Below are 15491 nucleotides of genomic sequence, written 5' to 3' on the forward strand. Positions count from 1 at the left end.
TCCCCTTCGTCCTGCAAAAACAGCCCGTTTTGAATTCATCATGGTTGTGATGTCACGAATATGCACAAATTTCCCATTCATTTTGCAAAAACAGCCCGTATTAAATTCATCATGGATGTGATGTCAAAAGTATGCACAAATATCCAATTCATCCTGCCAAAGCAGCCTGTTTTAAATTCATCATGGACATGATGTCATAAGTATGCACAGATTTCCCATTCGTCCTGCACCAGTTAAGCCTTGTTTCACTGATGTACAAAAAAACTATTATATATTTTAAGTGGTTTCACGTATTCACTGTACATAAAACCCACACAGATGCTAAAAATGTAACATATGGGCCCTTTAATGTGCTCGGTAAGGTGCCACCTACTTATCATTAATTGGAATGGGCTGTGATGTCAGTGGTTTGAACTGACACAGATGGATGGGGGCGCATTATGTTGTAGGGGGCCATGAGTAACTTTTAGACGCGCACATTGTGTCTTTCCCTCTCTCACAGATGGGCTCAGGTAGGACGGGTGAGACTCTGCATTAATTAAGACACAGGGGGTGCTTCTGCAGTGCAGATAAAAACCGAGGAAGTGCTGACTGCACGTTCTGCCAAAAAAAAACAAAAAAAAAAAGCAAAAAAAAACCACCAAACCTACGCCCCTTCTTCCCTCACCTCCAGCCCCCCAGCGGCCGTCTTTTCATACTATTTCTGTCCCTTCCTTCTCTCTCTCTCTCCTGGGCTTTGATTCTGAAATGGAACAGGTCTTGTATTTACGCAAGCCGACGTCAGAGACACTGCAGAATCCGCTGCTCTGCAGCTCTGGTAGTGAACAGTGTTGGATAATGGGAGAGTGATGAATGGGCTGTGCTGGGAGTTTTATGTTTATAACACTCAGAGGCTGTGTTCACTTTCCTCTAACTGGGTTTGTGGCCTTAAAGGGCCCCTATAACCCTGTGTCAGTTCTCACTTGAAATAAGTTGGTTAAAGTTTCAAAATCTCTATATCATCCTTGTGGTCCGTATGAAGTTATGTGCGGTTGCCGAAGGAGAGTACAGAGGCCTCCTGGTGACATACGGTATAAATAAAAATAGCTGGAAAAATGGAAATGTGATTCTAATGCATGGCCACAACTTAATAAGACATGGAAATTTGATTATTAAGTCATGGCCATGACTCAGTAAGGCCTGGGAATGATATGGCTTATTAAGATGTAGTCAAAGCTTGATTATCTCATCCCCACAACTTCATTCATGACTTATTTCATGGCCACGCATTAGGATCTCATTCCCATGCCTTACTAAGTTGTGGCCACAGCTTAATTATCTTGTTCCCACGCCTTACTAAGTCATGGCCACGCATAACTTTTTATTAATGCAGGATGACATTAGCAGGGCTCTGTAGGACTGTGATATTTGAATAAATCAAAATACCCAACAGCCAATCAGAAATGAGACCGTTTACATACATCAGTCTTAAAGGCACAGCATCAAAAACAGCCTGTTTTTAAAGGAATTAAGATAAGTTAGACAATAGTCATGTTACGGTGAATTATGAAGTCAATAGTGGATTTATCATGTTTTTTCAGGCATAACCATTTAATATCATTTGAGTTTTATGAATCTATATCAATATCTATTTTTATAAGCCTACACTGTTATCCTTTTTTTTTAGCAGATCCTGAAAAGAGTTACAGTGCAAAATAAAGCTTCTCCATTGCAGCTGGCCTAATGGCATCATTAAATCTGAATACAAAAAGGGATGCGTTACCTTGTCAGGCAAAGTTAAATTTAGTTTTTGGTCTGTTTTTTATTTATATGTAACTAAATAAAATTAATATCTGATGAGATTCAATGAGCATTTGCTGCTTGTACCAAAATGCCCACATGGACAACAGTGCAGAAAATTAGTCTAAAAAACCTGTACAGTTGATACTGAACTCCTTTGTCTTTCTTTGCAACCTCAGATGGGCAGCCTGAACCAGGAGGTGTCTCAGCTAACTAAGGATCTGCACCACATGATGCATCTTCTGCAAGCACAAGTGGCTGTTCATCATTATACAGCCTCCTTGTCCTCCTACCCTTACGGTGTGCACATGATGTCCAACCCAGCTGCCAGCACCGCTATGGCCTACAGCATGGGCACCAGCATGCACCTACACCAGGAAGCCCATGGCCACCATCATCAGGTGGACCATGCAGTCCCAGAGAACATCAACCATCTAGGTGCCAGCACTTGGAATCATGGTGGAGCATGTGGTATGGAAACTGTCAGATTTTTTTTAACACAAGATTCTTTAACACTTTAACCATTATTATACTGTTAAAGTAAATATAAAAAATAACAATAACATATTGCCGGTAATACAGACAATTAAACCAATCTTACAGAAAAGGACAAATGAAAAAAAAAAAATTAATAAAAATAATAAAATAAATACAATGTGACATGGTAAAATGATAAATATAAATAAAAATATGTTGTACATCATAGCTATGGAAGTTACAGACTCCATCATCAGTGGGAATTCTATTCTTAACAAATACAGCAAGAATAGAATAGGACCCAGAACAGAACCCTGTTGTACTCCTTGATGAATGTCTTTTCAAGATGTGGTGTACTAAACTAACAAACTTGTGTTAAAAATGAAAACTTAAAGCTGGAATTCAATGCCAACGAGAGCTTTAATCAGGTCTGAACATTTTTGCTAAGCCTGAGTACAGTCCCAAAGCATTCCCCAGTCAAACACAGTCAACACAATTCAGAATCAAAACCCTACTGTAGCCAAACAAAATTCTGTCTCAACCAGGGATGGATTACTGAGGCTTGTGGGACCAGTGCTCAGGGACCTCTGGGAGGTTCAGACTTCAAGGCCTGGAGTGGCCAAATACATGGGACAATCCAGAACAGCTGTAAAAATGAACTGAACAAATGGCTGTAAAATAAAACAAAGAAATAAATGAAAGAAATCTGACGTGAATACTGTAAATTCACTTGTTTTTAGGTACCTCAAGTTTAATACTATTATTGACTCATGACAAATGTTAAATGGTATGTTTTAAATGGTGTTTTATAATGGTGTTAGCATTGCCCTTCAATGTAAATAGGACTACTTCTGTTTTTGGATTATGCCTCCATCTTGAAAGAAAAAGAGAAAGAACCATGATTGAAATATTTAGATGTACAAGCCTGTCGTTCTATTCCTGTTGTTATGTAGACACAACAGCATAGTGCACATGAATGAGGAGAATTGCATTTGTTTTCAAAGCGAAAAAAGCAATTTGTATTGCTCAAAGTGCACATAAACAGGAATGTGAACTATAGTATAATCTCAAATTTCAGGTCTCGATTGTTGAGTTTGGGTACCTCTAAAGACTCTTGTGTCTGAGGGCCTTACAAGATCATGAGTTGTCCCTGGTCCTAACCTGACGATAGTCTGACAAAATTCTGTCCAAGCCCGAAAATTCTATCTGAGCCCAAATGCATCCCAATAAAACATCACCTAAATTTGACTGGATTCTGTTTGAACCCAAGTGCAGTACCTACAAATTCCTATCTGACCTAGACTGTAAATGATCTAATGGTCTAATGATCACTAGTCTGTCTCATAATGCCTTGACAATTTTCTACTACAAGACCATATTATAAAGTGTTGCCTTATTTAACCTCGTTAAGATTATATCATTAAGCTAACCATTATCTAAACGAAATATTCCTGTTGCAGGTGCTGCTGGTACAAGTGTACAGGAGCAATCAGAAGGTCAAGGGCACTTTACTCAGTCAGACCCTCTTCAGCCTCCAAGTAGTCCTGACCCTGGTTCCTGTAAATGGAACTCCATCAACACCACCACCACCTCCTACTACACCCCCCACCAGCACTCCCTCACCAGCTCTACTCTTCTCAGAATCAGCCCAGGCCATCATGGAGTGGTGGCACAGGATAGTCAGACAGAGCTCGAGGACAAAGGTCCATCCCTTGGTATGGCCACTGGGGGCAGTGGCCTTGCTAGCATTAGCCGCTCACAGCCCATTTTGTGTGCTATGCCTTCATACAACTTGGACTACTCCCACTTACTGTCCAGTGCGCCTACATCTACACATTCCCTGTTGATGGCTAGTCGTCCATATCCAAACCCTCAGCCATCAGCGGAGCCCACCTTGCCCCATTCAGCCCCGGTTTTGAGTGACCTAAACCTGAGCTCGGCGGTTGCTCACAGTGACCGAAACATCCCAGACACCTCCAGCCTCCTGGACGAAGAAATTGAGGATTGTGTCCATCTGTCAGACTCTTCACCTCCTCTTCCAAGGCTGGATTCTACATCAGTGGACCTTCCTTTGGGGGATTTGAGTCACGTGGGCCACACCAGTCGCGAGTGCCTACTGACCGAGCAAGGCTCAGTGGAGAGCCAGGACAGTGAGGTGTCTGAATCTAGGTCCAGAAGGCCCAGCAATGGGATGCAGTCTCAAACCCAGAGCTCTGAAACCTCCTGGTGCCTGGATTTGATGGACTGAACATCCACTATATGTCCAAAAGTATATAGTCACCCACTGATATCAGTAGATCAGCAACTTTAAGGCACACCATTTGCTGACTTTCTTGACTTAAAGTAATGGGTGTCAGCTAATGTCAAGCTCCCTAATACTGGGCTGGGCTGTTTGTGATCCACTGCTGACCTCACTAGCTGAATGGAGTCCATGGAGTAATGTTTCAACAACAAGTGGAAAGTCTTCCTAGAAGGATAGAAGCTGTTAGCCTAGGGTAACGCTGCTCCTTGTTAATAATTTTGACTTAGGAAGAAATATCGGGTAATGAGGTGTCTAAGTGTCTTTTGGACATACGGTGTATCCTGGGGCTCTGACCCACACTCTGCAGACAAACTTTATATCCAAAAATCCCAGGTTTGCAGTGATTGTTTTGCAGTTTTGCTGAGTGATTTGGATATACTCTGGGATTGCTTGTTTAGTCCTATCCCTGCAAATGACTGAAAAACTATGCAAGACGCATGTCAATTGTGCATTATTACATATTTACTTAATCAATACTCAGTATACCATGAAATAGCTAGCCTTTGATATTACATATTTGCTACAGTTAACTGAAAGCGAATGATAATTATCCAGGGTGTTCACAAACCTTTTGGGCATTTTGTAAAAAGGATCGCTAACACGAACAATTCATTGTAGCATTTGACTGTAGCATTCACTAGTTACTCCAGACTAGGTGCGCCTTTGCATTAACCTATATTTTTTCTTGTAGACCATGTAGTTTACGTTCTGTATTTCTCTTACCTTCTTGCATGGTAAAGTTTATCATTCTTTTTCCTAAGGAAAAGGTATACAACTGAAATGTGTTAACATTACGAAAGTTCGAAGGGTAGGACTTCTGAAAGACGTGCAAGCGCTTCGGAATTATCACATGTACCGTTTGACTGTTGTCTTAAATGGGCCATTTCTGAGAAGGAAATGTTTGGTTCATGAAATTTCCAAAATCTTCGATAACAGGTCACAACTGACTTATAGATCAGTGAACTCCCATGTGATTTCTGTAGTCTTCAGTGAACATTAATTTTATACTGTTTACAGTAGGTTTTTACTGAAGGGTCATTGAAATATTTGACATCCCAACAACAGCTCAATTTGCCATTTAGAGTGAGAAGGCTTTTACATAAAATACAAGCTAGACAACGATTCAAACATAACTTTGTCTAAACTTTACAGTTCAAAAGTCTCTATAACGAGAGTTGCGATATGCGGAAATGCAATATGTAATAAAATAGGCTCAAACGAGTTATTGCTAGCAAATCCATCCTTTGAGAAATTTGGCAAAAGATCAAATTTGCACAATACTTCCACTTACACCAGGTGTAGTCAACCAGCCAAGACATGTTTGCTGTCCAGAATTTGATTTATTTTAGAAAGGGAGCTAATGTCGCTAACCTACAGTTAAAGCCAGTAGTCACCCAAATCATTCATTTTTATAGCCCACAGCAAATCATACTAAATCCTAAACCACATCAACATATCTGTGCAATCTTGTGAAGATCTGGATGCAGTTGGAGCAGATTGAGAAATAAAAAACAAAAGAAATAAAATTTGGATGGTATGATTGATCGCATCTGGGGTGATTGCGGAAAAGTAATTTTTTTTTCCCAAACCATTCCGTTAAGTAATCAGAAATATTGACATATTGATTAAAGGTTTTTTTTTTGTTTTTTTTTTTGGAGATCGTTCAGAATTTGAGACACTGACCTCTGCATCAGTTCAAATGGCCATCAATAGGAAAGACAGCAAATAATATGTCCCCCTATAAAAACATTGTTATATGTTTATGAGAACAACTCAGCTGTATTTATTTATTTACTTATTTATTTACTTATGTATTTATTTATTAAATTGCAGTTCACACTGAAATGCAACAAAAATTACACTGATGTGAGTAAAACTTTGTAACGTGACCAAGAGTTGAAGAAAGGTGCTGTCTAAATAAAATGTATGACAATTGTACAAAAAATGGAGAATAATAGGAATACAAAATCAGGTTAAGGTACCAAATGGCAATGTTACAGAATAATTTGTGGTCTACTGATGTCAAAGCCCTGTGTAAATGACACTACAAACACCTTAGTACCAAACAATAATAGATGGGAATCGATTTTTACCGAGTCAAAATGAAAAAATCCATTTAGCTCAGAAAGCAAAGACTAAAAGCTGCTATAACAAAGATGCGCACACATTCTCCGCATGACTAACTTGTACTGTATATGATGCCTTTATAAAGCAGATATGCACTGTACATAAGAATATGGTATAAAGGTTAGAGATCATTTTGGCACAAACCATTGATTTTCATACGTGATATGGTCGTATGGTTACGGTAGGACTGTTATCAGTGCTAAATGAGCTGCCAGCATGTTTATACTCATTAAGGATGGTGTAATTTGTCAATGTTTCACAAGGTATCTACTTTTTTATGAACCAGTGAATGAAACAGTGTCCATATTTGTCAAACTCAAAATTGCTAATGGCAGTCATTAGGGATTGCTGAGAGAACATGAGAGGCTGCTGTTTATTCTTCTTAATTAAAAGGAATTAAAGCTGCAATTGAAAAGAAATTCTTAATTACCCAAATTAAGAAGATTACACAAAGTATAAATGCATTAAAGAAGTAATAAATGTCACTTTGTTCTTGAACAGACTTTTGCAGACTCCTACAGTGCAGAGCAGAAAGGCTTTTGCTGCAGTTTCCATACTGGCCTAAATCATTGCTTCTCCATGAATTATACACTACCAGTCAAAGGTTTTTGCATAGATGTCTGAATATGTTTATTTATAACCTTTTTAGCTATAGACATTTTTAGCTATAAAGGTGTTTGCCAAAATGCTACAAGATCTATTTGGACGTCAATTGAATGCACACACCAAATACAATTGTCCTTCATTGAAAGGGGTTGGCATGGCAATAACCAAACTGGTTGTGTCCCAGCAACCTTTTTGATGTCTTCTACTTCACCACTATTGTCCAAGACATTGCCATGGCAACAACAAATATCCAAACAGTTGTGTCCCAGCAACTTTAACATGTTGACATGTTATATCCATCCTTCTAACCCCCTTTTTTTTGTGGAGTGAACAAATTGGCAACGTTCCATAGAAATTGTGTCTGGTGTGCGTAGTTCTGGTGTGTAAAATAGTAAAAATAAGGGAAACCCTTTTGAAGGCCGTTGCACACTGGATGTGCCACATCACGCTGCGCAGTGTCCAGAAATTTGATACCTGTGTTTTTAATGAAACTATGCGCACCAGTGCCACAACAGTGCGCCACTCAGCATTTTGCCATAACCAGATTAAATCAAAGCCTCAGTGAGACCACAGAAAGCCATGGTAGATCACACGTGGCTTGAAATTTACACAGAGAAAGGCAGATAGCCTTTAAGATAAACAGACAGATGCTAATGCTAAGTTACCTCAGCTAACGTTATTAGCCTAGCCTTTTCCAGCTCAAAAACAGGCAGTTTGTGAAGACATGAAAGGGTGCCAAGCATGATAAGTGACGCTAAATGTTTTATTTCATTCGATTAATATGAGTGGAGTGTAAAAATGAAGTAAAACCTAGGGTTTCTCCCTCCCGGCATTCTGTAGCAGCTCTGCTACATGATGCTACAAGGTACTGCACTGCGCGATGCGGCGTGTTCGTTTTGCAACGGCATTAAGAGCGGGTGTGTTCAACGTTTGACTGCTATTGTACGCAACTATGACTCACTTTTATCATAACTTCATATCATTTTTCATCTTTTACATAATGGTTCTCTCAGACTTCAACTATTCTGTAACTCCACTAAAACAACAGGGTGTAATTTGACCTGAACAACCAGGTCGTGTGAAATTTAGAGCTTATACTATTTCACATTTCTCCAAGCATCTACATTACATGCATGAATGATTAATAAAGGGTCATTAAGGATGAAGCGGATCAAACAACGAAAGGATGACAAGTGACATGGAGAGAGTTTTCTAAAAGACATTATGTAATGTGCGTATTTTACTGGTAGTCTGTATCCCACGCACTAAACGCACACCCACACAAAATCATGCACACTTACATTTTCATTTTACAGTTCTAAAGTCTCATTACAGTCAGTCAGACATCACTGTCTTGTTCAGTGAACTAATAAATTAAACGGAAGTGTAGCCAAACTAGGTAAACTGAAAGGTGTCCAGGCAAGTTTGACAGTTCGAAAAATAGGGTCAATGGGGAATTCCACTATCCACTTTTCTGAATAATTAAATCGTTAAGTTGTAAGCAAAGTCATTCAGAGTTGTTTTAATGCGAAAAGTGCCATCAAAGAGATGTGTATCAAGTCAAAATTGCGCACATCCGTTGTGAAAGAAAGCAGATGTCTGAAGAGTTTAATGACGCTTAAAAAAGTTTAATAACACAAAAAACTTAGGGTTAGGAACACGCTGTCTGATGTCGGAGACATTGAGTTGCGGTTACATTGACTCAATAATCTGATCATAATCAGATTTCTGCAGTTATCCCATTATTCCAATGGTCATGTAACCATATGAACTTATAATGAACTTATACTTCAGTTTCTTAGATCAATAAAGACAGCTGCATTTAAGCTCAGTAGTCAGATTTCTCAGCTGATATGAGGATAGCAGCAAGAGTGAAAGGGAAGGTTTACAAGACAGCAGTGCGTCCTGCTATGATGTGTGGTTTGGAGACTGTGGCTCTGTCTAAAAGACAGGAGGCTGGCCTGGAGGTGGCGGAGATGAAGATGCTGAGATTTTCGTTGGGAGAGACAAGGATGGACAAGATTAGAAATGAGCAGATCAGAGGGACGGTGAAGGTGGAGCAGTTTGGAGATAAAGCCAGAGAGGCCAGGTTGAGATGGTTTGGACATGTGTTGAGGAGGAATAGTGGATATATTGGGCAAAGAATGTTGGAGATGGAGCTGCTGGGTAGAAGGAGAAGAGGTAGACCTCAGAGAAGGTTTATGGATGTAGTGAAGGTGGACATGGAGATGGTTGGTGTGAAAGTAGAGGAGGCAATGGACAGGGCATGATGGAGGCAGATGATCCGCTGTGGCGACCCCTAAAGGGAGCAGCCGAAAGAAGTAGTCAGATTTCTCAGCACATGCATGCTCATACTCTGATTTCTTTCAAATTTCTCAGTCTGAGCATGTGTGAAAACAGACAGTGGTACCGGAAATAAGCAAGCAGCATTTACACAGCAGGCACGAGACGGCAACAAAACACTTTTGGAGTGACACTGAAACCAAATACATGCTTGACAAAATGAAGAATTTAATATTCTTCATCTTCTAGATGATGTATGTTCATATTTTCAGTTAAAGTGGCTTGATGTTTAAAAAAAAGCCGTGGCATGTGGTTTGAGCCTTACATAGTTTTTCTGTTACACCTTCTTCTGTGAGTTTAATGTCTGGTCACAAAGCAGAAATCTGATTACTGATTACTGCCTGATTCACATAGACCTAAATATGAAGTACATGTAAAAGCACTCAATTTTTTACAATAGCTTTGAGAACGTTTGGGCCTAAAATACATACATTTTTAGATACATTTATGGTGGACAGGGTGTTTTAAGGCACCTGAGGATCATTTTTTTCCATAAAATGTAGCATTACAACATTCCACATAAAACCCCAGAATACCTGTGTACGTTCACTGGTCAGATAGTACATAAAATGGCTATATTTGCATTGTAGACATTGTGACCCCTGCGTCCAGTCACCACGACTGTAAAGATATGAGATTCTATAAGTTTCACCATGACGTGCCAATTTGCATTAAACCACTTTGCATGATTTTGTTTACATCTCAACCACAGAATTATGTAGAAATTTGGAAAAATCAGTGTCCTTCAAATGAGCTACAGTATCAGTTAAATCAACACTGGTTTCAGATGTGAAAGAAAGTTTGCGCTAGTATTACTAAGTTGCACGGAAAATGCTTGAAATATTCTTCTCCTCCCCAGACTCTGAATGTATATCTGCAATGCTAACAGTACTTTTAACAATAGATATTAATAGCTCCATATTAGGCATTTTTTTTTCAAATTTTAGGATTGTCGCAGCTGTCACACCACTTATGAATTTAGCACAGAGCAAACAGATAATTACATCTGTGACTTCTCGACTGACTTTTAATGCTCATGCTTGAGATGCCTTGAAAATGAGGTGCTTTGTTGTTTTTATTCGGCAAATCAATCTAAAGCCAGCCCGTGACTTAATGTTAAAGATTCGCAAACCTATAATACTCATTAATCCATTGTATATCTAATCATTTCTTTGCCTGGTGGGGCCAACTGCTTGACGAAAAAAAAAATAGACGAGTCCCTTATAACTGTAGATCTGTTAGTGTATGACCTTGATATAAACAGTATAGTATTGCATCTCTTGAGAAGGATTATAATTCTTACTATACTCAGATCAATCATACGACGGTTAGTTACAGATCTCAGACCAGTTCTGCATGACAGATATTTCCCCCTCTACTCATTTCCTTTGGTTTTGAGCATGCTGTTTGAACAATGTAAAAAAACACATTTGTTACAATAAAATCTGTAGTTTGTCACTGAGTGATGTCATTTTTCAGTTCATTTCTCTGCAAATATTGTAGTACTACTCTTATTTCACTCTTAAGGTTTCGATTAGAAACAAAAGGGTTACGTTCTCGTCCCATTGGTTAGGACTTCAGGAGCTGAACAGAAGGATGGACATGTCAGCCTGGTAGCCTGAGTGATGCATTTTAGTCAGCTGTTATAAAGAAAAACAGCAGTTACAGCTCCAGCCGTTATGTACACCTTGGATCTACACTCATTGTCTACATGGTAGTTCTACAATTACAGATATGTTTTCCATCTGTTCCTATACATACTTTATTTACTGCGTTCTTCAGTGATCAGGACCCCCACAGAGCAGGTACTATTTGGTTGGTGGATCATTCTCAGCACTGCAGTAACACTGACGTGGTGGTGGTGTTTTAGTGTGTGTTGTGCTGGTACGAGTGGACCAGACACAGCAGTGCTGCTGGAGTTTTTAAATGCTGTGTCCACTCACTGTTCACTCTATTAGATACTCCTACCTTGTTGGTCCACCTCGTAGATATAAAGACAGAGACAGTAGCTCAACTGCTGCTGCACAGTTTAAAGACTCCAGCAGCACTTCTTTGTCTGATCCACTCATACCAGTGCAACACGTCGGTGTCACTGCAGTGCTGAGAATAATCCAGCACCCAGGTTTTCAAGGGCGAGTGCCAGAATAAGTGTGTGAGAGAGACAGAAATAATCTGTTTATGCTGCAACAACAAGGTGACTTTCTGCTGTAAGTGGCCAATGTTCTCTGCCCCGTTTTGCTCTATGTCCCATTTGCAAATTCTGTTTGTCTCTTCTCAGCATCTTATAATGTTTCAGACTGGCAATACCTTTAATGCTTCAAGAGTGAAACTGCTATCACAATGGTCAGACTTTCTCTCATAGACTATAGACTATTTGATTTCATTAATTTTGCTTGATAAAGAACTTACAATACAATTACTGTATGGTCAAATGTTTGCAACGTCTCCTACAGCCTTTGAGCCAGAACCAAGAAACCTTGCCAGACTGTAGACTATACTTGAATAGGTTGCTTGTGCTGTTTGGACAAAAATACTAGGACAGCCCATTAAGCACATAGCCTTGCATTCTTGACAGACAAATCCTGGCAGTAGAACTGGTCATACTGAAGTTTGTGAAACATCTGCGCTTCTAGATCTGCTGCCCCTGTCAACTGTAAGCAACAACAGCTTAACCACGAAGCAGCAGACCATACAAACTCACAGAGTGGGGCTGGTGAGTGCACAAAGCAAGGTCCATAAAGGGATGGTTGGGTGATTTTAGTTGACCTCAACCCCATTTAACACCTTTATAATGAACTAGAACAGAGATGGTGAGCCAGGCCCTCTCGTCCAATGTCTGACCTCACAAATGCTCTTCTGAATGAGCGGGCAAAAATTTCCACAGACACACTCCAAGATCTTGTAGGAAGCTTCCCAGAAGAGTGGAGGCCGTTGTAGCTGCAAACAGGTGACCAAGTCCATACTAAGGCCTATGGATTTAGAATGGGATGTCATAAAAGCTCCTGTCCATATAATATATCAGCAACTGCTTTTGACAGCATTGCAATGGCCTAGCAATACCTTAGCAACCATCTGGGATATCACAACAACAAAGTAGCAATGCCATAGCAAACACTTACGACAGCATAGCTATGGCCTAGGAACAGCTTAGTAACCACCTGGGATACAATAGCAATGGCCTAGCAACACCTAAGCAATCACGTAACAACCACCAAGCAACACCTTGACAAGCCGGAATACCATAGCAACTGTATGTAGTTACTACATAAACCCAGTTATCATAAACAAATAACAGTGTTTTGCATCTGATTTAACTTTTGAAGCTTTTTTTATTACCTGTGTCAGGTCTGTGGGGAACCTTTTAATTTAGTCCTGCTCCTAGCCGCTCCTACAAGATTTCATCCCGCTCCTGCCTCCTCCTGCAAACTCCATTATTTTGTGCTGATAGAACACAGCAGTCATGATGATCAGGTTCATTGTCGTTCATTGTTGTCCCAGTCCTGTCCATGTGTTTGTGTTTTGGTTTAGCCCATGTGCATTTGTTTTGGTTTAACCCCCTCGTTTCATGACTCCGCCCCTGATTATCTCCACCTGTTTTCCACCTGTCCCTCGCTTTCCCTGTGTATTTAAGCCCTGTGTTTGCCCCTTGTGTGTGCTGGTCTTTGTATTGGTCTCTGTTGTTGTTATCATCTGCTGGTTATGCTGGTTTATATCATGTCTGTACATCGTTCTATCCGTATTGGCTCTATGATCCTGGACCGTTTTGACCATGAATCTGGATTTGGATCCTTAATAAATCTCGCTTATCTCAGCACGTGCGTCCGACTCCTCGCTCCCCGTTACAATTGTTATGTAACTATACCAAACGCCATTTATTCCTAGTAAACACATGCAGGAATTGAACATTTATTTTTGGTGATTTGCTGGGCTCAAAAACTGTGGTCGTCGGACTGAAGGCTTTATTATTTAGAATATACGATGTAGTGACTGTTCTACATTATTTAGGCTGTTCATTCATTTGCAGGATTTCTCTTCATATGTGCTTCAGCCTGCAGTGGGATTGTTACTGCGGCTTTCCCCACATGCAACACTAAAAATTTCTCTTGTACCGCAAGATATTGTGGTGGGAATCTGTGGAAGAGCAGACCTCTAGTTTACAAACTTTCCCGTTCCAGTTTTATTTACCGTTGTAGCACAAAACCTCTGGTCACTTTATTAGAAACACTTGCCTTGTTGCTCCACCTTGCTGGCTGATGCACAATTTGAGCACATCATTCTGTATGCACCCAGGGGTGGTATTTGCAATAGGCAAAGGTAGGCAGACACCCAGAGCCCCCATGATCTGCAGCTGAGCCAAACTATTGCTTTAACAGGCTGAATTGTGTCTCAGAATGGTTCTATAAAACATAAACCTGCACCAAAGGTCAGCAGCCTTCACTCGCTCTTCTCATCAGTGTGGTCATTACAGATACTGTATCTGGTGTCATTCCATGCATTAGGTTACTCTGCTTCACTCTCTTTCTCTCTCCTTTTGCCCCTTCACCAGCTGTCACTTTCCACAGTGGTGTGACGGAAAAGTCAAACGGGGGTGAGTGCACACACGACTCATAAAGCATGCAGGTGTGTTTACTAGTGTGTGCACATGTGTGCTTATTTACCCTCATTCTGCAGTCTGCTGACTGCAGCTTTCTTCATATCAAATAATCTTGTGCAACTACTGCAGTAAAAAACAGCATTTAAACACAATGAAAAGACATTTGTGGAGCCTTCTACCAAATTAGTTCAAACTGCAGTCCCTCAGTACAAGAATAAATAAGAAAATAAATAAAACAATGAAGCATTAAAACCTTAGACATTTACAAAAAGTATGATCTACTTAAATCCAGGGCATTAACTGAGACAGTTATAAGCTAAATATACACAAAAACATCATTTATAGGACACTTCATATTGGGAGGTGGCTGTCACAAAGTCTAAACCCTAAATTTAGACTTGTGAAAAAAAAATACTGACATTTTTATGCTTTTTTTTGTTGTTGTTGTTTTTTATACTTTTTGATTTCTTCTGAATGGAAGTTAAAAGATTTTGATTTATAACGTTTAATGTTTAAATAAAAAACTTGGTGAAAAATGCTGTCCCATGTCACTACAAGTCCAAACACAGAGTTTTAGTCTGTGGACAGAGTTTTCTTTTAGCCACACCCACTACATTTTAGAGCAGGAAGTGAGACTGCATCCCTGTCCCTCATGGCCACATGGTGAGCGCTTAGATCCCGTTGTTTTGAAGTAAACCTGTAGCCGAGTCTAACAATCAGTTTGTAACATCAAGGAATGTCACTACTGAAATGCACTTTTTCTCTAAACCTTTTTGTGTTTTAATGAAAAATATTATTATATTATATATTACGCCAGTCATGCTGTGTTTGCTAGTCACGTACAGGCCAGCAGTTTTAAGATCTGCTCAAGATGAGCTAAATTTGTCACTGCCGAAACATTTGGTAAGTTTTGGCGATATTGTGTTATGATTGTTTTGTTAGTGGACAAAATGGAACGTTCCATCATTTGTTTTAAGGATGTAAACACAATTCATTTATAAAGCCACTCAAACCAAAAAGATTTTAGTCTGAAGTCCAAAATGTGCTTCCAGTTCGATGCAATGATCCATATAAATGTTGACCTGCTTGCCCAAAGACGGCCCATTTTGCTTCTGGTTTTGTAATTAATACACACTTCCATCGAAATAGGTTCTATCAACGTTATTAACGGGAAAAAAATGAACAGTGGAAAAACTTGCTTATGCAGGATGGAATAGCAGCTCAATATCTTGTGTGTGTGGGTGTTTGATTCAGTGTGAGCTT

At 39.7% G+C, this 15491-nt stretch overlaps 1 protein-coding gene across 1 annotated transcript in view; it reads left to right on the forward strand.

Moving 5' to 3' along the window:
* Positions 1 to 9242, forward strand: part of kcnh4b (potassium voltage-gated channel, subfamily H (eag-related), member 4b) — a 103913-nt gene extending 94671 nt beyond the window's left edge. The window contains exons 16-17 of the mRNA XM_017704502.2: positions 1959 to 2250; positions 3717 to 9242. Coding sequence (XP_017559991.1) covers positions 1959 to 2250; positions 3717 to 4504 — 1080 coding nt within the window. The 3' untranslated portion in view covers positions 4505 to 9242. The remainder of the gene's footprint in view (positions 1 to 1958; positions 2251 to 3716) is intronic.
* The last annotated feature ends 6249 nt before the right edge of the window (positions 9243 to 15491 follow it).

This window comes from Pygocentrus nattereri, chromosome 13 (genome assembly GCF_015220715.1).
Source record: "Pygocentrus nattereri isolate fPygNat1 chromosome 13, fPygNat1.pri, whole genome shotgun sequence".
Taxonomy (NCBI): Eukaryota; Metazoa; Chordata; class Actinopteri; order Characiformes; family Serrasalmidae; genus Pygocentrus; species Pygocentrus nattereri.